The sequence below is a fragment of the Diplotaxodon limnothrissa genome, linkage group LG15 (genome assembly GCF_057381915.1).
Source record: "Diplotaxodon limnothrissa isolate DT_005_m linkage group LG15, D_limnothrissa_male_GT1.1, whole genome shotgun sequence".
In the NCBI taxonomy this organism is placed as follows: Eukaryota; Metazoa; Chordata; class Actinopteri; order Cichliformes; family Cichlidae; genus Diplotaxodon; species Diplotaxodon limnothrissa.
Window position 1 is genome coordinate 25,167,947 of NC_140610.1, and position 26,204 is coordinate 25,194,150.

The 26,204-nt window shown below is 42.1% G+C and overlaps 1 protein-coding gene across 1 annotated transcript in view; it reads right to left on the bottom strand.

Annotated features, from left to right (window-relative positions):
- Window positions 1–18,521: 18,521 nt before the first annotated feature.
- Window positions 18,522–26,204, bottom strand: part of cd109 (CD109 molecule) — a 53,132-nt gene continuing 45,449 nt past the window's right edge. The window contains exon 33 of the mRNA XM_085372608.1: window positions 18,522–18,733. Coding sequence (XP_085228734.1) covers window positions 18,522–18,733 — 212 coding nt within the window. The remainder of the gene's footprint in view (window positions 18,734–26,204) is intronic.

Below are 26,204 nucleotides of genomic sequence, written 5' to 3' on the forward strand. Positions count from 1 at the left end.
GAGAAATTAGGTAAAACTTTTAAAATCCCAAGATCATGATTTATTGGTAGGAAAATAATTAAGTGTATTCATGACTAAACTTGTGTGAGGGATCATCTCACACTCTCAAAAGAGCTTCAAAAAACTTTCAAAACACTCTCCGTAACTGGAGTTTGAATTTTCTCATTGAAGAACCTCAGTCTCTCAGAACGGCTGGACCTCCTACATCATCTCTCTGTACACAGGAGCTCTGCGGGCCAGTGTGGTGACCCTTGACTGCACAGCGACGCACAACACCAACCACATCATCAGGTTCATGGATTATATGATTCCCCTGGGACTGGTATGCAGCAATGACGAGTCAGCACACAGAGTAGGTGGAACTGCTCTCAGTTTAGTGCTGAGACAACAATCTGTGTCTCAGCTTCAACAACAATAAAGAGAATTCAGAAAAATATGCCGTACTCATCACTAATGACACTGCTGTGGTGATTGTTTCTCGGTATGCACATAATTAAGAACTAAGAACCTCACATGGACAAACAACACCTCATTATCCAAGAAAGCTGAATCACTAACAGACCAATCAGCATGCATTAGCAGAAATAAATTGGCTTCACTGTTAAAAAAAAAAGACAAACAAACCTAAAGGACTTAATCAGTATTAGGTTTTAATGTGGACAAGAATTGCAGGACTGAGCTTACAAACTAGAGGCCTTTTATTTAGACAGTAATATGTGCAAAACCCTGCAAGAGATCAGGAGGGTAACAAACAGAGGAATAATTCCCCTAGATCTTCTCTGATTACTCAAGTTTCCTTTTTTGGTGTCATCTTCCTGCTGTGATGATGATCAATGTGAACTTTTACTTATGACAATTTCTTCCTGCAACTTCTGAAAACATGCCCTGTGCTGCCTGTGTTTACATGAGCTAACCATGAAGTGGCAGCACTCATGTTGTGACATCACGAATCCTGTTGTCATGGATCTGCTGACAACATAAAGTCACCGATAACACTGTGGGACTGCTGTATCTACTAATATCAAAACCTCACACACTCCATTAAACTTCATACTGCCAATGCTACCCACACGCACACACACACACACAGGCAGACGGGGCGATCCTTCTATCTCCACAAAGTAAAACTGTATCAAAAAATACATTACCCATAATGCTACCTTCTTACAAGCTCTGTCTGTAACATTACCAGTTCTCCTGTAGTATTTGTTCAGCCTGTTCTCATCCCCAGGGCATCAATTACAGTATTTCAGTTCTGTAAAACAAAGGGGACACTGGGGGACGATGAGGTTCTTTATTTTTAGAATCTTAACCAAGTAGTTCATAACTGAGCCTAACCTGGTAGTTTCATGTTCCTAAAACTTACCAAGAAGTGAAAAACAAACCAATCTAAAGGGAAAACATGGTCATATTATGGTGCAAATATGAGCTCCTGTGATTTGGGTGACCATTACCTCCTCTCCATTATTCTAATCTGGATTACGTAGAGCTCACCAAGACACCAACAGCAAAGAAAACTTTGTACCTCATGGGTGGATGCAGGAGGTGTCTGACAAAACACCATCGTGTTGAAATGATGAGACTCCACTGTTTTTTTGTTTTTTTGGGGGTGTTTTTTGCTTTTGAGAAGTATAGAAGTTTTAGGACTCAGAAATAGCTTACTATCAAAAACAGTTTCATCATAAAGATAATTAACCTAAAAAATGTGATTACATCTCTGTTAACGTGCTTAATTATGATACAAATATGATAATTATCTGGCAACACTGATTGGAACCATGTAAGCCTGTTTCTACTGAGCCTTCTTGGCCACACCTAAGTTCATAAACCGTGCGTTCAGCCTCTTTCTCCTCGTCTCTGCTCGGTTGCAGCAGGCTTGTTTCACCGGAGTGACGTGGGTCTGGGTGACTGAAACGTCCACCTGTTTCACTGCATTTCTACGCTCTTATTTTTCTGTTTTGTCCAGCAAGATTAAACAACAATAAGATTTGAATTATTGCTTTCACACTATAAGTTATAGCTACCGAGAGAACCACACCGAGCTCTCTCAGTTTCATTTCGCTTTTAAACACTTTTCTGGGCAAACAGCTGAATAAATGGAATCGTTAATTCTTTAACAGCAGTTTTGGGAAACATGGAGCTAATGTTGTCAAAATCCTACTTAATTATGTTCCCTGCTATTACTGATCGAGGCCTCTCTGTGAAGCTGTACAGCTTTATTTTCCCCTGTACTTTCTACACATTCTCACTCTGAATGACAGCAAGCTGTCTGCGAGGAGCTTCATTCAGCAGCGTTCACTTTTTCCATCCGTTTTCACACTCGCATGGAAACTGGAGACACGTGACTCTGAAACTAAGCATTGCAGCCTGCTTCTCATTACTCTAACTGGTGATTTAGTAAGTCTATGGCAGCTGACTACATATAAACCCATGCTGGGCTCGAGCTGAATATAAACGCCAGCTCTTCTGCTAATAGGTATTTGGCTTTAGCAGGGGCTCTCCAGCAGTTTCCGTCGTCTGGCAGTGACTGAGGCTCTGACGAATAGGAGAGATAATCTGTCCTGAAGTAATGTCATAAACACACAGTTCAGCGTGTACAGATGCATCTGTCCTTTGTCCTGTTTAAAAGGTGGACGTTAGAGGGTTAGTTATTTTCACTCAAATAGAATACTACAGGGAAATTAGCAGTAACACATCATCACCATTTTTGAACTCCTGTATTAAAAATAAGAATCATTTGTGTTTAAGAGGACCTACTCTGCTCATTTCAAACTCCATTTTTTAATTATTGAAATCTACTAGAGTAGCTTTGAATGACTCACAGTTCAAAATAATCCTTATCTTCTACTGGCCCTCACTTCTGAAACAAGCGGTTATAGCACCATATGGCTGCCCTCATGTCAAACAGAAGGTTTCACAGTCTCTATGACATCAGACAAAACCAAGGATGATAAAAAAGTACAGTGTTTAATGCAGGAAGATTTTGGCTCACATGGATTACTTGTACGTCTGCAGATCTTTGATGCTTTGCCCACATGTGACATTGGAACAGGACATACATTGCTATGAAAAATGATGTGCTCACTTTCTGATTTCTTAGTTTTGTGCATATTTGTCACATGTACATGTTTCAGATCATTGAACGAAGTTTAATAATATTTAAAGATATCCTGAGTAATTACAAAATGCAGTTTTTAAACGATGATTTTACTTATTGAGGGAGAAAAGCTGGCCAATCTGACCAGGCCAAGTTTGAAAAAGTAATTGCCCCTCTTGTTAAATCATGAATTAACAGCGATTGCCCACATTTTTTGGACAGCTGAAACTATTTCATTGCCGCACCTGGGCCTAATTACTGCCAGACCTGCTGAATCCAGAAAATCGCTTAAATAGAAGCTGTCTTGCAAAGTGAAGCAGGCTGAAAGATCTCGAGAGCAGTACATCACACCAAGATGTAAAAAAACAGCTGAGAAACAAAGTCATTGACATCTATCAGTCTGGGTTACAGAGCCATTTCTCAGGCTTTGGGGCTCCAGTGAACCACGTTGAGAGCCATTATGAAGAAACATGGAGACAACTCGGAACGGTGCCGAACCTTTTCCAGGAGCGGCCAGCCTACAAAAATTATTCCAAGATAGCGTCGACGACTCAACCAGGAGCTCACAGAAGAACCCAGAACAACATCTAAAGAACCTCACTTTTATTTGGTTATCTGACCAATTATATAGTCTGTGAGGCACTGACACTCCAGCTTAAGTAAAGAGTTAAACGCTTGCTGTTCAGTATTCATTATGAGGCCGCAGTGCTGCCCATAAAAAATCACTGACTGAAAATGACTGAACTGTGATTCCCGGAGAGATACTGCTTTGTTCTTCGTCCCCATCATGCCACCTGAGTTCAAAACAAAATCCTGGAAAAGTCCATGTTAAAAGTCTTAAAGTGTGCCAACAAACACCCAATTACGCAGTCAAGCAGCGTGGACATATTTGTCCATGATTTCATTCGGTTAATACCAAATTCATAATGCCATCTGTCTAGATTTGGTGTTTATGTTGATGGTCTTCTGATGTTGTAGCCCTTCCATCTCAACAGTATCTGCATAATTGTTTTGCTGTCAGCTGATTGTATGAATACTATTTCCCAGAAAAAGCTCTGCAAGTTTAGTTTGCATATAAATAACAGCTGGAAATTTAAAACCCATCATGTTACCCAGCATTGAATGTCCTGGGATGACTTTGGGACTATAGGTACAGCTGCCTGCTAAATGGCTTTGCTCACGTATTACAACATTTTGGTTAAAGGGAAGTCTTCTTTTCTTTTGCACTGGACTGTAAAATTGTAAATTTGCAAACTGCAAACATATGTTAATCATTAGATCTCCGAACAGTTTACATGTGTGTGTGAATTCCTTCCAGGAGAAATTCTGTGTTTATTATGACATAGCTGTAATTTACAGTAATGTTGTGTTGTAGTGTTTCATTTATAATTCTTTGGACATTAGATGACTCACATAGCCTGACAAAAACCTTCTAATTAACATTCATGGTTACAAAACAAAGCCACTAAACAAATAGGAACTCATCAACTTTACTTCTCTCGGTATTACTGACTAATCGAAATACTGATTTCAAGCAACAGCGCGATCTTTTAAATGTTTGCACTTGTTGTTCATTTGTAGAACATCTTTAAGCTAAGTTTTTAAAAATGCCGTAGCCCGTGTCCCAGCCACCAAATATTTGAATGCTTCAGAAATAATCGCTCTCAGATGACTGAGATTTCAATGTGGACATTAAGAAACCTTTCCAGAAACCACACAGCAGCATATCAATGCTGTATCAATCATGCCATATCTATCAAAGACAAACATGACTTTTGAGTCTGGAAACTGACAGATTTTGTTATGAAGTCAGTGTACCTCTCCTGGGGAGAGATGGGGAGGAAACTGACCAGGGGGAAGACCTAGGTGATTGTGAATGCAAGTGGCTTAGGGTTTGAGCAAAGAGGGGATTTTGTTGGTCGGTGGCTCGTTGTTAGTAGGAGCACTGAGTGGGATCTGACACAAGAAGACAAGAAACTTGAGGAAATAATCAGACTTCAGTCACACGCTAAATACATGTAAAGTTGGTAAGCAGAGGTAATGACACGATGAGATGCAGGTGTGCCAGGGAGGAACAGGTGGGCTGCTTCAAAGACATCCCTCATCTCCTCAATGCGCTGGTATGATACATAAAGCTAGTGTTGTGAAGTAGATTTTGGGGTAGGATTTTACATAATGTCTGCGAATGCAGCACTAACATCCACACCTTCCCAGCTGATAATTAGCAACCTTATAAGAAACAGCTGCGCTTCACTACCACACAGAGGCATTTGGCAGTCTTTTCCCATCCAAGGTGGCTGAGAGCGTTAGGCAGCTAAGCACTGCAGATCTCCTCAGGAAAGCTGCTCATTTTAGTATTGCCCTTTAGATAGTGGATTGTGCTGTACTGCTGGGGCCCGTTCTTCGTACGTCGCTTACTACATCCAAGATCAAATGACACATCCAAGACCAAATCATCGCGCTAACCGTGAGCTCACTAATCCGGTTCTCCGAACACACCTGCTGTTGACGATTAGTACAGCTGGATGAAGTAATGTGAGATCACTGGGTGTCGTAAAAGGGGCTACGCATCGATAGTAGAAACATTGATTGGCAACCCTCTGATTGGTCGGCGAAAATGTCGAAGGAGCGCGCTCGGTAATTTTCGGCAGCAGAGCAAGAACTCTTGAGTGAGGGATTTCAGGAGTTCCAGAGTTTAATCAGAACGTGAGGGAACACTGCAAAGGCTGCAAAAGCAAGGAGAGAGGGCTGGCAGAAAGTTGCTGACAAATTAAACGCGTAAGTAATTAAACATATTACATGACACCATATCATATTATATCATATCAAATCATATCCTCCTACACATTAGAGCCACAACAGGACCCACCAGAACATGGGAACAAGTAAAAGTGAAATACAAGAACATTCTACAGAATGGTAATATCTATCACTCATATTGCTGTCAGTCTCTTGAAAAGACACCCCTGAAACAATCCCTGTGTTTGTGTATAACAGCAACCAAGAAAAGGGCAGAGCAACAAAAGACAGGTGGTGGTCCTGCACCCCCTCGTCACACCCCGGCAGAGGAGCTGGCCCTAAGGTTGAATGCCACCAGACCCATTGTTGAGGGCATCCCTGGGGGCAGCTCTTCCACAGACCAGAAGCCGGGGTGCAGTAGCAGCAGCACCTACATAACTGGTGAATGGGCTCATGATTCAAAAAATTTGATTGTTGCCTTAATGAAAATGCTATTCGTACTTTGACATTCATTGGCATTGTGGGTTTTCTTTGTGTGCAGTGTTACATGACACTCCATCACTTTTACCTGTTCCCATGGAAGGGGTGACTGGAGCATGCATAGTAAGTTGGGAGATTATATATATATATATATATATATATATATATATATATATATATATATATATATATATATATATATATCTGTCCCCACCCAATTGTACAGACCAATAGGCTGTACCACATCCCTTTGTAACACCATTGTGTTTCCATTGCACAGGACAGTGACGCAACCCTGTCAGATGACTGTGGTTTGGAGGAAGACCCTGTGAGTACATGCATGAATTGGCCTGAATTGCCATCTACTTGTGCATGCCATGTGTGTCTGACTGCAGTATGATTTGGAGGCCAAGAGGCCGGCAGAGAGGCCTGCTGATACAGAGGTGGGCAGTGTTGTGATTAATTTTACTGCCTATATGACATGTATTTTCCCATTAAATGTTGTCACTACAATTGAAACAGGGTGACATTCGTCTGCTCTACAAGAGAAGTCTCCAGCAAAAAATGGAGTATACTGAGCTGAAGAAACAAAAGCTCCTAGGTGAACTCGAACTTCAAGCTCTAATGAGGCAGAAACTTCAACTGGAAATCGAGTTGCTTCAAAAGGAACTTCAGAGTAAGTAAGAATACACTTTCATACGGAGCACTATTGGTGACCTTGCGTGACACAGTATATATGATTTGTTTTTCCAGGCAACTGATGACTGGCTTGTGTGTGATGAGACAGACAAAGATGCTCAAATAAACGTCAATAGAAAATATGTTATGTCATGATTTAATTATTCAAAATAGTGTTGCACAATTCTGTCCCGTGCAGCTCTGCCACTAGGTTGGTCCAAGTGCACTGGCTGGAGGTCATCATCAGGCTGCACCTCCACCATGGGAGTCCTCTCTTTTCTGATGGTGGCAATGTTGTGCAGTACGGCACATGCAACAATAATGTCACATGCCCTGTCAGGTGCAACCCTCAGGCGTTTCAGACACTGAAATCGTTCCTTCATTTGCCCAAAGGTCATTTCAATGCGTGCCCTTGTCCTGGCTAGAGCTGCATTGTAGTGGGTTTGTGGCCCAGGGTTGGGGTCAGGGAACGGTGTCATGAAGTACTGCCTGCATGCATAACCCCTGTCTCCGAGGAGAATCCCATCGTAGGCCCCTGTGTAATGGAGAAATGCTGTTATGTTAGGCCCGAAATGAGTGTGAAATATCAGAATAAGCCTCTTTTTCTTACCACGCTCGAATAATGTGCATAACCCTGACTCTCTGAAGATTCTTGAGTCATGCACTGATCCGGGCCATTTAGCTTCCACATTTGTGATATGGCACACCATCTGGGAGATTACATTATATGTGAACACACTCCTCCCATTATATATTGCCATCTGGAATGTTAGTATTACTCACCTGCACATTTATACTGTGGACCCCCTTTCAATTGACAAAATCCCCTTCATTGGGGCCTGGGGGGGCCTTGATCACAATGTGTGTGCAGTCTATGGTACCAATCACATTCGGGAAGCCTGCGGACAATCGAGCTACAGTTACCGACATAGGTCATGATTGCATCACATTCACTATCGAATTTACTGTACCTGCAATGGCAAAAAAGCCCTGTTTGACAACCTGTGGTCTTAAGTGGCTTGGAAAAACCACAAACGCACCCAGGAAATGCTTGAGTGCCAGGTACACTTTGCGAATGGCCCGGCAGACAGCACTTTTGCCAACGTTCTCTGCGTCTCCAACAGCGTACAGAAACGTGCCACTCGCAAAGTACCGCAAGGCAATGCACACAGTTTGTGCAGTTGTTAATGCCCGACTACGGTGAGTGGTACTCTTAACATGGGGATCCAGCAAGTTGGTTAGGTAGATGATACCCTCACGGGAAAATCGGTATCTCTATATGAGCACACTGTCGTGCTGAGCTAAAGGATCCTGTCTATCCCGCAATATACGTTGGATTCTGAAAACTCTCCTTATCACTCTTGCACCTTCCGCAATGGGTGGCTCGCGTACAAACGGACAGGACATGGCTGCGACAGACTTCCCACTTCCACCTTCGCTTTTATAGCCGTGGTCTCCCATCTTGATTACGCGATGTAATTTGCTGTTACTACTCTGACATATGAGTTGCATCTGGCGTGATCACCTACATGACATAGCGTGATTAATAGTGCATTTCCCTTTTTTAGGAAATGACCTGTGTGACATCAATAACAGTATCAAGTGCTGCATTATCTTTAGTTACATTGATGATGTCTATTTCTGGTGAAACAGTGGTCGGATATCGCTGTTGCTTTCGTATACATGAGGCGGACATACCTGAGTGGCCGCGATCTAATCCTGTTTACATAAAGTGAACCTGCTCCCAAGCAGGTTTACGCTTACGGCTCTGTTGCTATGACAGCAAGTCCCGGATGAGCTTCGGGGAACCGAACGATCCAGGATCACGCGAAATTGTCAACAATCAAATCCAGCTAACCTACTTAGCGACGTACGAAGAACGGGCCCCAGATGTCTTGTGCTCTTTTGTTTTGTTGTGGCCTGTTGTCATCTTACAAACGTTTATGGACTGGCCTTGACTGACTCATGGTTTTATAAAGAACTGTAACTTAGGGTGTATTTGTTTTATGTATATCTCTTTTACTAATTTGTTTAACGTTTTATGGTTGTTGTTTTATTGCTTTAGTGGAGGTGCGGCCGCTTGTTGAGGGGCTAGGCACGTGAGGTGGAATCCCCTCCCCGATGCATGACAGTGTACACACCGGGCATAGGTAGCTTGCACCATTTAGATTTCAGTGTGAGTGACAGTGAGGTTTGCAGTGGAACTACATGGTGAGTAATTGGTGGCACCCTTGGGTACTCCTCTCTGTAGGGCCGGTCTCCACCGCTTTGTTTAGTTATTTTATCAAGTTGGTGTTTTACTCGGGTGGCAGCGAGCCTTTTTCCTTTTAATCATTGTTTGTTAATAAAGTGTTTTAATAAACTGTCTTGCAGACTCAGCCCTGCTACCTGAAGAACATCTCTGATTTTACAGTTCTATGCTTTTAGTAGTTTTTCTTAATAAATTCTGCCTCACCTCTGCTGTTAATAATGAGCCTGTGGGCTTTGGTAGCTAGTGTAATATCTACATTGGCTATAAAAATCTTTCCTGGGGTGTAACTCTGTCCCCAGGTGGCGTTGTCAACATCCCTTAGTCACCGTCCCTGGTTATCCCTCCTTCGCGCCACCACACTAGCAAGCAGGTGCCTTAAACATGACTTCTAATGGTCAGCAGGGGGCGACTCCTATGGTTATAAAAATAAATTTACAGTCCTTTCACTCTGTGGGGAAACAGCCCTCGACTCACTCGCTTTGTGACCTCATCATCATTTCCTGATGAGCTCAGTTTTTGTTTCAAGTTTTAATGAATAAAATACGAAGTTCATTTTGTGAAATATGAGTATTGTACAAGTCCGGAGGATAAACCAGGGTATAGCAACTTAGCTAACAACATGAGAATTGCAAGTCTGAGCTTGCAGTGTCCTTTGGTTCCTCTGTCAGATCCAGCCGTCTTTCATTGTATTCACTTTCAAAATGGCAATGGCAATTAACGGATGTCATGGATAAAGTAAGCAAACACAGTATTGTCAATGGAGAAATGTCTGAAATTCTCTTTCAGATTCTGGGTTCTGTGTGGGCTCTAATGTGAATGTCTATGTATGGAGACAACAGATTTGTGATTTTCATCAGTTCATCACAGTTAATTGCTGTGACACGAACATCACAAAGCGACTGCATGTAACTGCCAACCTGATTCTGCCTTACTGCCTCTTTATCGCTGTGTTGCCGTGCAAAAGTGACGGAGAAAGCGCCTGTCTGCGAGTAACTGTAAACCCTGTCTTTGAAGCAACCGTTTCAGAGGCAACAAGACTGGAAGGTCATTGCACATGCTCACAAACATTTGGGTTTCTCCAACCTCTGTTTTCTCAGATGTGACTGCAGCATAAGCTTGAATGAGCGAATGCCTAATTTGCATGAACTGCCTAATTTGAAGTCAAGCTACATCTATCTGGCAGTATACTTTGTAAGAGTGCATCATATTTTTTTAATAGCTAACTGTATTTTTATATGTAAATCTACTCATATAAAGTAAGTAATAAAGCCCCAGTACACCTGCCAACAAAGACACTGCATGAATGAATGAATGTTTATACAGAAATGAAAATGTTTTTTTAAGAATATTTGAACTCTCAGCAGATTTCATGTGATTTTGCTGTTAGCAGCCAGCTTGGCAGATGAAACGTTCATGCTGTTGTCCTCCGACCGCTGCAGCTTGAAAACGAATTCTTCCCCTGCAGACTTATGTAACTTAATGCAGAGTAATCATTTCCAATTCAGTACCTTCACCACATAAATCATTAGTTACTCTCCTTCCAGCCAGACTGAGCTTTTCAGACCATGTTTGAGCTGCCGCACGATGAATCACTTCTCCGTCCGAACGCTTCTTTTCTTGGAGATCTCGACGAACCAATTCATTGTGCCCTTTGGTCAAATGTTCTCAGCAAACACGAAAGCTCTGATTTTATAAGGAAATCATAAATGTGGAAGTTTTCCTTCACTTCCTTTTGGTAGAAGAAAATCTATCCTGAGAATATCTGGAGATTCCCAGGTAGGAGAGGAATGCTGCCCATATATTGGCAGCAGAAAATTGATGCATTGTCATCCCTTTTCAAATACTAATAAATGAACCACTGAAAGGTTTCCAAACTATAGATCCAAGTTCTACATTTAAACTGAAAAGAGCTTATTTATTTTTATTTTCACGGATGCTGGGAGGTGCTGCCGATGGACTGATTGGTGAATTTTTTTTCCCCAGTCAGTTTATGATCTATGGCTAAGAAGAAGAGTAATCAGATTTATGTCAAGCTAACAAAAACTCCATTCAGACAGGATGATGTGTTGCCAGATATAGTGAGCCAAATGTCATTTTGATTTACAACTCCTAATTGGTCAGTGTGAAGCTGAAGAAACCCAGAAAACCACTTTTGATTTAGACCAAACAAAATAAACCATAGATCAGACTGAGAGAGTCATCAGACTGTTGGTCAGATCCAGGTCACGCAGGAACTACCCGGCGCTCTGTTAGCCAACTCCAGCAGCCAGCAGACACTGGCTACAACACAAGCTTGACAACAAAGAGGGTGTCTGAGGTTACAAATTTACCCCTAAGCATGAAGCCAAATGTGACAGCTCCGTAGCACTGTGATTTACATTTCCTGCAGCAGGACCAAAGCCCTGTGAAGATTAAGCCAATTATCCTGCTGATCATACTTATACATTCTTTTTGCAAAAATGTTGAAAGCCTGTTGAGCCTTTACTCATAAAATCTTTCTGGCTCATTGTTGGCCTCAAACTACAATCAGAACAACCTGTTTTCAGGAGCAAATGTTCCAAAGGTCAAGTCTATGAGGGGAAATTGATCAGTTCTGCAAACCCCACCTTGAAAGTTACTCGACCTTTAGAAAGCATTTCACTGCGAGGCCAAAAGGTTTCTAGAAACCACATTTTGAGGACTCGCCCAAGATGTCGGTGTTCTGCTTGCTGCAGTGTTGCTTGTTTGGAGCCAGAGGTGCTTTGAGCTAATGCTAGCTAGTTGAGCTCTAAGTTCTGGTTTCACCGTGAGGTGCCCAGGACACCAGTGACCCTCTGAAGCCATATGTCGCCAGTAGGATTGTCAGGTCTTCTGATCAGAGTTTATTGTCCTTCCCCAAATATAGACAACACTAGAGGTGGTAGAGCCTTTATAATAGTTGCCCTCTTTGTGTGGAAAACACCAGCCCTCAGCTGAAGCTCATCTTTTTAAACAGGCATTTTTTTGTACTCAGTCTTTTTCTCCATTTTTTGCCCCTTGTGATTTTATCTTGTAAGGGGCTTTTTAAGTAAAACGTACTTACTCCCTCATCAAGCCACATCCAGAAACTGTACTTCTCCAAAACACAAGGTTGGATAGCTGCTAACTAGAGCTAAATATCAGGCAAATAAAACTGTAGAATTTCACACTGCATAACTGAAGCACAGATTTCTTGGAGAGGCTGCTGCTTGGAATGCTGCACGAAGATAAATGACAAGTGTGAGTCGTCCTCTGCGTCCTCATCACCAGACTGTAGGCTCACACATGTATAACAACTTTCTTAGCTTTGACCTCATCCTCTCGGGGGGCCACTACATGGACGTCAGCCTGTTGAATGTGCATTCACACTGCAAAGCAAGCTTTAAAAAGAAGAAGAAGGGAGAAAAAAAGCAGCTGGATTTACAGACAACATGAGCATATAATTATACACCAAGGCTATTTTGCTTGGAATTTCACTTTGAAACAATAACGGGTTATAATAAAAATGGCTTTGAGTGCATTTATGTGCTCGAAAGTGAGACTGTCACCTTTTAAATCTCGGTGAATGCAAAGATTTGTTGTTGTTGTTGTTGGTTGTGGTGTAACTTATCTTTCTCAGAATGTCGGGCTACATTAATCTGAGCAGAATAACTGGATCCCCCCCCCCCACACACACACACACACACACACAATTTGACAGCTACAAAGCAAAATATACAATGAGCATCACGTCTGCCTGCTTGTGTGAAACCTCCACTGATTCCATATTTCCCTCATTAGTCTGAAACGTTTCGAGCCAGGTCCATCTGCCTCCCATTAACGGTGACAGCCAGAGAGGCTCTGTGCTCAAACGGCCTCGGTGTACGCAGCTCATGTGAAAGCCTCTATAAAAAGTTTCCCGTTGATACCTTTGTGTCATGGAAAGTTGCAAATTTTGAGAGGGGTGGGGGCGGGCGTTGAGTTGTTTTTTAGCTAAGGCAATCCTGCCACCTACTGGTGGAGATGGGAACAATGGAAGCATTTTTTCTGTGTGCATATTTTTGACTGACAGTTATATATGTACAAAACTATCCATGCATTACACTTCTTCATATATGATTTCATTATAAAGCATGAATGTGTCTGTGTCCTGCCAGAGCTTCTCATTTTGTACATGAACCGCCCCACCAGTGCTGCAAGGCTAATAGAACGTTTTGTGTAAATACAGAAATACAGTCTTGAGTCACTGCTCAAAAATAAAAAAAAATAAAAAATCCCTTTCAACCACTCAGATGGTGGTGTGTGTGCTCCTCAAACTCGGGTCCTCTACCAGAGGTGTGGGCGTTTGAGGGTTCTGCATAGTGGATCTTAATGGTTCCTCATGGTGCACGCTTCTGGACAGAGACCTCTGATTTTGTGCCTGGAATCTGCTGCAGTGCAGGATCATTCTGACAGAGGGCAAAAGAAAAGACAGTTAAAGAGCTTTGAATGTACCACAGGAACTGTTCCTAAAGACTGCTCGAAGAAAAGGGGAAAAGAGACTTAATTACTTAGGGACAAACGTTTAAAGCATTTTTTAAGTTTAGTCTCTGTGTAGTTTTTGTGTCCCATGTGACTACTGAAATGACATTTACGGCTCTCACTCTCTATTGACCCAAAGCCTGCTCAAAATAACTGCTCAGTAACTGCCCTGGTGGTTCAAAGATGGCTTTTATCACTTTTACATTAAGACTGAGGGTATGTGTGGGAACAGTCTTATATGTGAAGGGCTGTGATAGGGAGGTCTTGGGCCCAATATGCATGACTCTGAACTTGGACTCAGAAAAGTGAGTCTTTATTTTAGCTGAACTAAAATTAAAGAGTCCACAGTGATTCAGAGAAAACACAAACCAAGGGGTACACTCATCGAAAGAAACGGGAACACAAAGCAGGAAACCATACAGCACAGCAGAACGAAGAACTACATGACAGAGAAAAGAAGCAAACTGAGGACTAAAGTACATATCAAGGTAAGGGCAAAGCAGAGCACCTGAGAAACACAGCTGAACACAATCCAAGTAATGAACCGAGGAAAGCAAACCTCAGCATCACGCACGAGATGAGACACGATTAAAATAAAAGAGAAAATAACATAAGACCAGAACAGAAATGGAAACACACAGAGACAAGACTGACTAAATACAGAGATGAGACCGGGACCAACTGGACACAAAAGCAATACTCCAAAGTGCTCTGAAATAATACCATACTGAAAAAAAGAAACAATATAAAACTAGAACCCAAAAATAAATTATAAACCCACAAAACTCAAACCACTGGGTCAATGGCCCATGACAGGTTGATGCTTTGAGGAGAATTTGTTGGTAATGAAGCACTGAAAGAATAAAGACACAATCACAGCACAATCACTCATTCTTTTGTATATGAACGCTGTCAGGAAGCTAATCAGGCACAGCGTAGATATACATAAGAAGCCACTGAAGAAAACAAGTGAAGTGTGCACTGAGTCCAGAGGAGAGCTTCAGTTAGGCAGAAAGTGAAAACATCTGATTATAGCAGAGACGGATTTTAATAAAAATTCTACGTTTTTTTCCCCCACTGCGCTGATGGTAAAGGTTATAAACAAGTGAGGGGGTTTGAGTGTCCTCCTTGATTGATTTAATGGGTTTTGGCATGAGCTAAAGAGAACTTACTTCAAATTTCAGGGTAATTTGAAGCATTTTGAGAGTCAACTCAAAAGATCTGTTGCTTTTTATCATGCAAAACTCAACAAGCTCAAATGAAATCTCGCCACATTTCTGTTCAGGAACTGAAGCTCCCCTGAGGATGCGAGTGCAATGTAAGATTTTTGTCCAATAGAAACAACTTTTCTGCTCCAACCTCCGCCACTGATTGAACCCAGATGTCTCCAATGTCAGAATGATGGACTGACTCGTCTCTTCTTTGTCCTAAAATATGGTAGCGCTGGTGCTGTGCAATCGTGAAGCTCCCACACTGAGAATGAGCTCTGCAGCGCACGTGTTGATTGAACGTAGTGTTCTTGCTGTGCAGGCAGATGATGCACTGGTGGGGTCGGTGTTTGGAGGAAACATGTTCCCTCTGTGGTCGTGTTTATATCCCGACAGGATCTGATACACCGTGTCATGGCTGATTAATATGCAGGCCGTTCCAGCAGAACAGTTTTCATCTGTGTTTGTGGTTCAAACTTTCTACTTTCCACAGAGAAAGTGTGACTTTCACACCTTGCTTTTCCAACTAGGAAATTTTTGCTTTATCATGACAGCACAGATTCTGACAGGGAATACTGCTTGAACATACAAGGAATGTGCCATCCTGTTTTCAGGCCAGCTGTTTGCAGGGATTACCAAGTCGTTCCGTTGGGCTTCCCCTTTACTTTATAATATCTCAAAGATCGCTGGACTGCTGCTAAACTTTGGAAGGACATTCAGAGACCCTTTCACACTCCTTACACGGTTAGTTAAGAGAGAGATGCAGACTCACTGACAACCAAAGCCTTTCATCAGTTGCACTTCTGTCATCCTCACCTGGAAAATTAAAAAAATCTTTTCCATTTCATATGTGTTTATAATAAAAGCTTTTCTAAGCATTTTCCACTCCCACTTAGTAAACATGGTGTTCACTCTTAGTAAACATGGTGTTGGAACAGACTCTGTATCTTCCCACGTGAAAATAGACTGCAAAAGCAAAGCCGTAAACACACAGATGTTGGCCTTGTTTGTACGTCCAATAGACACCCAATCAGACGTCTCCTCCAAGCGAGAAATATACACTAGTTTGGCCACGCAGTGTCCACGTAATATTACTGGACCCCATTTTTGACTCTCAAACAGCACTTTAGAAATCATTTTATTTTATTCATTTTTTCATAGTGAACTTTGTTTTCTTGGACTGATGTAAACATAACCTCTCTGCGCTCTGACGTCAGCATTATAACCCCACGGTGTGGTCCGATCAGTGTCTCGATGAGTTTGACCTTCTGGGGCTTTTTTCACTTGTCACTTTGAATAATGTTTACTTTGTGTTCAGAGTTTATGTTATAATTTTGAAGATTGAGAAATGCCCTGATCACGTCTAACTCTCAAGTGACCGCTATGGTGCACCCTGAGTGGAGGTTAGCTGTAATGAGGCCATGAAAAGGCAGATATTATCGATCCCAGCTGCTTCTCGTGTGCACACGTGGGTCAAATATTTCCAGCCTGCCTCGCTGTCGGAGCGCTCATCATCGGCGGGGCTTTAAACTTTATAGAGGCTTTGTCGTTAATGTTTATGCCTCGGTCACTTTGATTGTCGCACAGATTTATGGTGCTGCCGTGGCATCGTACCTACTTTAGTGTGTAGATTTATGAACGGCCTCAGAGTGCTGCTCAACCTCCTGCTTCAGTTTGTCTCATCGCAGACACATTTAATGCCCGCAGAATAAATTTAAATGTAATGTTTCATTTTCCGTCATTTATAATCTTTTAGTGGTGGGGAAACGGCAAGCCGCTCAAAAAACTCAAGTGATCAAAGAGACGCTTAAACTGTGAGGATGAAGTTTTTGCTTAGATGACGATAAGAACATGTTTCTGCTGCAGTTAAGTTCATGCAGGTGGAGGGAGTCAAACACATTTTTGTGACCTATGACAGCTGGGATAGTCTCCAGCTCCCCCACCCATGGATTCCTGCCTTGCATTTGAGTTTTTGTGTTTTTTTACTAAATATTCTTACTCTTGGTCATTAGTGTTCACCTGGCTGCTTGTCTTCTCTGTTCTTTTCTTTCACGTTCTTTGTGTCTCAGGGATTTTTGCCTTTCTCTTCCCTCTTTTCATTATTGGTCTCACCCTCGTTAGTTTCCTGGGTCCAGTCAGATTTCTCAAAGGCTGCTATCCTTTATCCTATAGCCTTTTCATGTCCCTAAATACACATCCCTGTATCAGTCTGATCCACCAGCAATGAGCTGAGGAATGAGGGAAGCGCAAGAGGAGAGTGGAGTTGAGGCAGCAGCATCTAATAAATTAGAGATCAAGGTGAATACAGGTGTTAGAGCCCAAATACTGCAGTTTTTTCTGATCTCAGATATAAAAGCGCTCATTACTTTCTGTTTATGGTCACTTTTAATTAAATCCACAATATGCACAATGTCAAGGATATTTTACCTTCACACTGCTTGTTTTCTATGAACCCACACTTTGTGCTTCAGGCTCTGTGCTCACTCTTTAAAACATGAATAATCTTTTGACTCTTCTTCTGCACAAAATAATCAGCTGAGCACATCAACTTCAGTCAAACACATTATCAGATCTGAGCTGGTAAATAACATAAAGTATAAAAGCAAAATGAAACACTGGTGTTGCCACAAAGCCAAGAGAGCAACGCAGGAGAAAAATCACATCTTGTGAATTCGTGAGTTTATACTTTTATTTGAGCGATTGATGCTTCTTTATAACATAAATCATAAAGGAGGTGTGGGAATAACCTCACTGATTCGCTCACTGAATATTTTCCATGATAAATACCATACATGTAACCTGTACTCGATTACTGCAGTTCCAGCAGTGTACAGTCTTGGCAGTAGATTAGGACCAGGTGTGAAAACATTTATAGAATATCTTCATCACCAGCTAAATACATACTCAATAAATTGCCAGGACATGCAGTTTGTGCTGCAGATAGTAAAATACCCCTGAGCACTTATATCACACTTACAGATTGTAAGTAACAGAATCAGTGAAATGTGGAGCCGATTTAAACCAAACTCTGAAGTTAGCCTCCTGCAGAGCAGTTTGTAAGTTCATAGGAGTTCAATTGAAAGAGCGCGACCTTGGTGACAGTGAAAACTCTGACTTTTTGAGCACGCCTCTGAACCTGAATGATCTCTGTTTGGACCAAAACATGTTCCTGTATAAGCTTTTAATGGGGGACTTCACCTCAAAATCATATTTAAATGTTTGCTTCTACAGACAAAAGAAACGCCCAGCTGCTAACATTATTGTGAACCAAGTGTTTTTCATATCCTGTCACACGCACCAGCTTTCTTTCACAGGTACATGCACGCTTCTTCAGCACAGCTGAAGTCGGTGAGTGTAGGGGAGTTTTAAATGAGGACACAAAGGGAAGAAAACCTGCAACGGAAATCAAAATTTATCAGTCACGTTTATTTTTGGACAGTACAAAGAAGAGTCCTGTGACTTTCTGCATCTCTAACACAGTTTTCTATTTTAGTCAGAAACAAAATAAGAACCCCACAACCTTGAACCGAGCCTGACAGATTTATATGTGCAGCTTTTTGTTTAGACATGTTTACAATTCAAAGATGATGAAGAGGAGCAGCAGTATGGGCAGAAAACCACTCAGACTGAAGTGGACACTGTTCCTGTTTGATGCATTGAAGATGGCTTCGTCAGGAATGAAGTCGCCGTTTACGTTGCACTGACTGCAGCTGTCCCCGCAGAGTGAGCAGGAAGATATGCTGCTCCTCCACTGCGACGTGTATGCCCTCGCCATCCTCCGCCCTGCAGGAGGACGTGAAGGTTTAGAGATCAACGGTTTCAGTTTCTGCCTTTGTGTTTCTGCTGTTTCTTTTTAATGATTAAAGATGGAGGATGTTTGAGACGGGAAGGATGAAAACAAAATCACCAGTTTTAGATATATAGATATCTATATATAGATATATAGATATCTATATATCTATATATATATAAAAATAATGATTTTTATTTTCAGTGGTCCCTCGTTTATCGCAGGAGTTACGTTCTAAATATAACCTGTGTTAGATTTGTATTGTTGATTGTCATTTATGCTTAGAAATATTTACTTATATATGCTTAGAGTTTTGTAATTAGTTGTAGATTGGTAGAGGTTTTGATCCTTGATAGTCTGCAAACTTTGTGTGTATTAGACAGCACTTTGGGAGCATGAGAGGTCATACCGTGTCTTATTGTTTTATGGTAGGATTAACGTAGTTGCGTCTGTTCTAGTCTAAGTGCTCTTTGTTTAGATGAACTGCAGGACTTCCTCACCGTGTTATCTAGGATGAACCATCTAGGGTGAGGGGGAGGCTACCCTCTTCCTGACCAAGGATGTTTGACCCTTTGATCAGCAGTCCACACACACACACACACACACACACACACACACACACACACACACAGGCAAGGTACTCTTTGTGTGTATGTAGACGTCATATGTTAATGAACTTATGCATATTCATGTAACCTCAATAAAAGAACAGTGGTACGGGAGAACGGACGAGAGCAACTGGGGTCAAGCGAAGGAACGGTGCCTGTCCGGTTCTCTCCCGTGCACGAGAAACATGAAGAAGCTTGCCTACTTGTGTCTTGCTTTGCAGTGTAATTATATTGTCTTCAACGTTCCAGCGGATGGGTTCAAGCTACAAACCTATCATTAATTGGTCCTTCGAGCCGGATCCCTGGAATCGCATTCACCGAGGGGAGGAGGGACACGCTGAAAGACTGACGTCAGCCAGGAAGTTCCTGTGGATTCGCGGTCTATCTTTCTCCTCGATGAATGGCGATCGGCGGGATTCGAAGCTGATATTACACGCTAAGCAACGCCAAGTAAGTTTGAAGAGGCCGACTCTATAACCGTGTCGTTGTGCAGTCTCCGCCATTTTGTGAGGCGTTGAGAAGTTCGCTGCTTTGTGGAGCGATAACTGGGTTTGTGTCCCGAAAAAGAGGTTTTGGTTAAATCGCCCAAGGGTCCCAAGCGTCCGGTGAGTGTCCGGTTTTGAAATCGCCCTGGGTGTGTGTCCCGAGCGTCCCTTCATTGGGTTTTGTCGCGCAAGTGGGTGAGCGTCCCACAACTGGGTCAGGGTCCCGAGCGGTCCGGTGTGAGTCCGGAGTAGGCCTATTTTGTGTTGTTGTCATTGTTGTCGTCGTCGTCGTTTTTGTTGTTGTTGTTGTGTGAGTGTGTGCGGAGCAGAACACGTGGTCTGTGACACCGACTGTTGTTGTTATCATGGGTTTCTAAGCAACCAAGAGTGAGTTGGAGGGAGATAGACGTTTGTGCTGGACTTTGCTCCTGGCAGCTGACACAAAATGTTAACTCTTTAGCTTGCCCTGATCGACAACAGCCTGTGTGCCAGACCATAGACGTAATTGAGGTGGATAGTTGTTAAAAGTAATCTACATTAAGCTTGTGGTTGCTTAAATTCAGTACAATGACATGTGAGGTGAAGAGATATAGGTAAATATTTAAACTAATGAAGTGCATAGAGGCACTTGACCTGTGTGAAAGACTGTCGTCTTGTTATGAGCCATTGTTGAGATATGGAGCACACCTGTGAAAACAACTAATATGCTGAACCCTGTATGAAACATCTAAAAGTACATGATGGAGAAGCTGTATTGAATATGAAAGTGTAAGACTTTGCCGCTGTGGGCAGAGCATGCAACTACTGTGTGATGTTGCGTTGCAGTTTTTTTTCTGAGCTGATGAGCAAGCTACACATTATCAGATCAAGAGCTGTCTGGGAACTACTCAAAGAGGGGGAAACAGAGAGTGTGCAGCGTTCCCGTGAGCAGTTTTCCTGCACCTTGACTCGTGTGTGTGTGTAGCATCAGCATCATGTTTTTGTTTATTTGTTTTGTTGGGTTAAAAATAATTTAATAAACTGGTGATTATATTTATGGATCACCATGGTATCATCGGCCATGTGATTTATTTATGCAAATGAAAAAGAGGAAGAATTTATATTGTAGATGAAAAATAAATCATAGGGAAAAGGTTTTGTGTTGATCAGCCAAAAACAACCACGATTTTATTTTTTGCTTTTAAGAAAGGATTGTTCACAAAAACAGAGAGAGAGATGTGTGTTGATTAAGCAGCGATGATAATAATGAAAATGTCTTAGTTTGTCACTTTCAGGTGAAAAGCAGACCTGAATCAATTTTCCACATGCAGCAGTCGGAAGAAAGTTATATTTCAACATCATTGGAAACATGCAGGCCAAGGTTCTGGCTGACTTATTTACAGCGCCATGTGTCTCTCAACCTCACAAGCAAGCAAGCTCTCACCCCTCCCTGAAGACAAGGAATGCAGCTCCAAAGCAATAACATGATAAAGAGACAGCAGCAAGTCCTGAGCAAAGAGTCCCAGCAAAGCAGCAGCAATGTGGACAAACAGCATCAGAGAAGAAGAGCAAACCCATCATCCTGACTGATCGGATGGATGGCACTGTGTTTACAACAGGCTGTGACTTCACTGTGCATGTGAAGAAAACATTTGAGGAGAACTGAACAGTTGGAGTTTGACATTTGCCACCTGTGGAGTAAAATGGCAAGAAGAGACAGTGGAATACAGGACAAAGCTGAAGGAGAACTGCCGGCTGTTGGACTGTTGAAGTGGGAGAGGACAACAGAGTGAGAGGACAACAGAGTGAGAAGACTAGGTGAGAACACATAGGAATTATTTAATGTGGGAAATCAAAATTTGGGTTAGCAAACCTGGGAAAAACAAAACTGACTGCTTAAGTTGGAAAATTGTGAAGGAGTCTGAAACACTGCAAAAATAGAAACATATACAAAATCACACACACAAGCACAACATGCATTAACCCTACTAACACAAACACAAGAGAGCTTATGAAGATTAGACAACATCTTAAGCGTGTGAGTCTGTTTATCATCTTGTCCAAGTCACCTCGTGTGATGCAAAAACCAGTGGACTCATAGCACATTAGTTAAGAAGTGATCAAATAATAGCAGAGAAATGTGTAGGAAAGGCAGAGAACATGCTCTGTTGGATATGCAGCTCCACAGACATGCATTAAACCTGCCTAATAACAAACACACATGCAATGAAAATTAGCTTGTTATCTTTCATCAGTGCTAAAATAGTGTCAATTTAGCAGACACTTGTTATCAAATGCTGAATTTATCCAATGCAAAAAATTGACTCTCTAGGTTGCAGGACAACAATTTAAACTTTTGTGGGAAAAAAGATTCTGGTTTGACCAACTAGTGATCAGATAATAAATTTAGTGTTAATATAGTAAATTGGGAGAAGCTTCCTGCTTGATTGATGCAGCACAAGTTTACTACTAAATTTACTGTATGAGGGAAATTCTCTTTTAGTGATAACATTTTGAACATGCATTTCTGTTGTCCTGTCAACTTAGTGGGTTAATAGCCGATATGCAAATTATTTGATTGGTTTTTAGATTAATGAAAGGTGACTGAATTCTAGCACGAGTGAATGGGATGTGTTGGAGTTTGTTAGAGTGGAGACTCTAAAACACTGAGTTTCCTGTTTTGATGTGCGAGTGAATCCTGTATTTAGATACACAACTCTGAATACGTCAGAACAAACTTCTTTTGTGAAGTGCATGACAGCATGTCACATGTTTTATGATGAAGGGAAAAAGGAAAAATTGAATAAAATAGATCTGTGGCCTAAATGAGTGAAGAGCACAGACCTGGTGATTAAACTCATAGTTATGTGGTGTGGTGTGTTGTGCAGCTGATGGTTGGTTTGGAGTGAATCTAGCTGATGATTCTTCTCCTGTTGTGAAGTTGATGAGGAGTTTGTGTCATGACTTAACAAGGCCTTTTTATTTTGATACTTTCACAGTGCACTGAGAGTTTGGTTTGATAATCTCTGTTATTTTTTATTTTTCATTTTTGAACAAGCACTGATTTTTGCTTGTGAATTTCTTTTCTTTGAGCAGATCTGCAAGTCGGGAATTAAAAGCGTTACACGTCGTCAAGACAATTGTTGCAAGTGAGTTTCTCCACATTTAAAATGGGCTCAGGAGAAAGCCACTTATTTGGGACAATTAGGAAATGAGAGTCCCCCCCAAAAAGGATTCAACGAGGAAATCCAGTCTAAATTATTTTTCTTTTTGAAATAACGTCGTTTTGCTGAGCGTGGAAACGAATGCGATGATAATTTCCACAATTAGCAAAAGAAGGAACCACTGAGTGAATGAGTAAGAATTTTAAAATAACTGACTGACTGAACATGATTGTGTGAAGTTAACCCCCACCTGACAAAGGTGCAGATGAACCCATGTGTTTCCTTTTACAGGAGCAGAAAGATGACAGCAACACTCGAGGTTGCATGATGATTTAACCTTTTAAATGCCATTTTCTGTGTCTGTGCATTTATCAGGTGTGTTATTCATAGGCTTGTGTTGCTCACAGAGATAACTGTGACAAAGTATGCATACGCCTGCGCAAGCGCTAATATTTGCATTTTCTTTTCTTACAGCATGCCAGTTCTTCATGTGAATTGATGATGCGATTTATACCAGGACAACTGGTTGATGTTTTTTCCTACTACAGGATTTCTGGGTTTATGTGTGAGGAAAACTGTGTTTACAGGTTATGAGTGGTGATGCTGTTGCATTGTGTTGATGGGAAAATGTGAAGGTTACTTTGATAATGTGAATAACATGTGTGAAATTTCCTGTGTTGAGAACTGGTGTTACTTCTTTCCACAGCTATAGATGGCTAACTTTATGGTCTTTTTATGGCACCTCTGGAACCTGTCGACCTGCGTCTGACCACCAATGGTCACTGTGTTGCTAATGTTTGTTTTTCTATGACTGCGTGTAGAGGATTCGGCAGAAGCGGACAAGTGACATGAGAAGAACAAATAAGAGATACAGTGTTTCTGGGATAGTTTGATATGGGCTCATTAGCTGGCCACTTTTGAGCCCATAGTAATATATAAGTGGAGTGACTTTGCTTAAGAGCAGTCACCGATTACATTAATGTTGCCTGAGTACATGGGATGATCCATGTCTGAGGCGACTTATGAAAATAATTGTAGTTTACTGATTTGAGAAAACCTGCACATGACACTTGTCTTGCTGATGTTGAATGCTTATTGTTCTTATGATACAATTGTTTACAGGTATGAAGTTTGATTTTACTTCCAGATTTTGCTTTCCAGGCCATGATGGTGTGTATGCAGGCTCCTGGGAGAGCCAGGTGTTAAGCATACTTAATATGCAAAACACACTAACATTTTTATTGCAGGATTATAGGTCCAGGGTGGTGCTGCTCCAGGGGAGGAGATGCCCTGATGTTGCCTGGGATATGATCTAGCTAATCTTTTTCTTTAAGACAGGAATCCAGGTTTGGTGTGTTGACGCATGGGTGTGTCCATGCGTCAAGAGGTGGGGTCCAAGGAGTAACATTAAGCAATGTTTACTATTATTGTTGCAGTGATTTGTGTGATTAGCCGTTTTATTTACAAATATTAAACCTATGCAAGTGGTGCACCCATGTTCAGATGAGGCTTTGATGGCCTATAAGTCAAGTTCACTGAACTAAAGAATGTGGTTTGATGATTGTTGACATACTCTCCAAATAGTTTGTCTTCCTAGCAAGGAAATACAGGTGCAGCAGTAATCTCCTGAGAAATCTTCAGAGGCCCAGTGAGAAGCGCATAGCTGACAGGACCAGGCAGTGGTTGAGGTCAAAGGTCAAGCTGGTTGGGGCCCATCATGAGATCAGACCTTGGAGCCACAGCAAGGACCATTTTAACTGCCTGCAAAATAGCGAGAGACCCTCCTGGATTTATCAGAGCCACTGCAAGAGGTCGAGGTCCCAGGAAACCCCGGCACCCTCAAGACAGCACAATAGAGAAATCTCACACTTGGTTGTTTCAGTGGTGAGGGGGGAGTGCTGATTGAGCCCCCGTAGGGTAAGCTCGCACTTCAACCTCCAGCCTCTGATCAACTCTAGGGCAACCAAGTGCGAGGCGTGACGGACCTGTGTGCGACCAGGACCCTCTTGGTTACCTTGACTACGACGCTCATCCTTATAGGACCCCAGCTGGTGCCGGAAACAGCTGAACCAGGAGGAAGGCAGAGGAGATGGACACATGACAACTCTCACCTAAGAGAGACAGATCCAGCAGGCCCAAAATCAGGACTATGCATGACGAGAAGGAGTGCCTGAGAGGATCGTCCACAGGATGGGAGCTGAGGCCAGGAGAGAGGCTTCAGGAGGATCAGAGATCATCTTCAGCACAGCAGACATCACACAGAGAGCTGTGCTACTGAGCTTCCAGGAGATCAAGAGGAGACTTCCCACAGCAAGATGTTAAATAAAATGAAACATTCAATATTGACGCTGAGAAAGACAATTAAGGTGTACGACGTGCTCTGCCTTAAATCTTCAGCAGCGTTGGGATATGAAAACTCGAGGGATGAGGGGAGCGTGCCAAGCTCCATCGACAGCGCAGAAGGAGTTCGAGGATGACGTCATGATTCTGTGAAAAGCACAGGAACCAGAAGCTATGGTGGTGATAACAGCAGTTTCCTATGAACATCACCTAACGCTGTGCCACTGTACTGTGCATACGATGACACTCTGAAGGCTGCTGGGATCATAACAGCAGTAAGATGACGGAACCCAGCACCCTTTCCACAGAGAGCTTTTTCTGCAGAGCGTGGACAATTAAGGAGTCATAAATATCCCCCTCACAAGACGAAGGTCTGAAGTCAGGTGATGGGGGCTGGTAAGAGGCCATAAAACTAGAGTGCTGAGAAGTCTGCAGCTTGGAAATAGCTGAGACCCATGTTGACGAACAACAAAACCAACTGGTATGTTTGAATGTCTATTCTACATACATTTGGACTCTGGTCCTATGGACAGTGATGGAAACAACTGGAAGAGACATTCATGACGCCCTGCAGAGCTTAAACCACTCTGCAGAGAGACATGTGATGTGCACACCCGGAGGAAGCACCACCAAGCTGAGATGTTTTTGGAAATGTTATCTTCTTATTTTCACTATTAAATTAACAATTTGTTTGTTTGTGGGATGCAGTTTGCCATGAGATGAGATCAATGAGGAATGGGATAGCTGCTAATACATTTGTTAAACTGTGTACCTTTTCAGTAATTTAGGGTGATTTGACATATGCTGAGTATAAAAAGGTTTGCATTGAAACTGTCAGACATGAGGTATTCATACCTGGGAACTTTTCTAGCATAAAGGTCAAAAAGG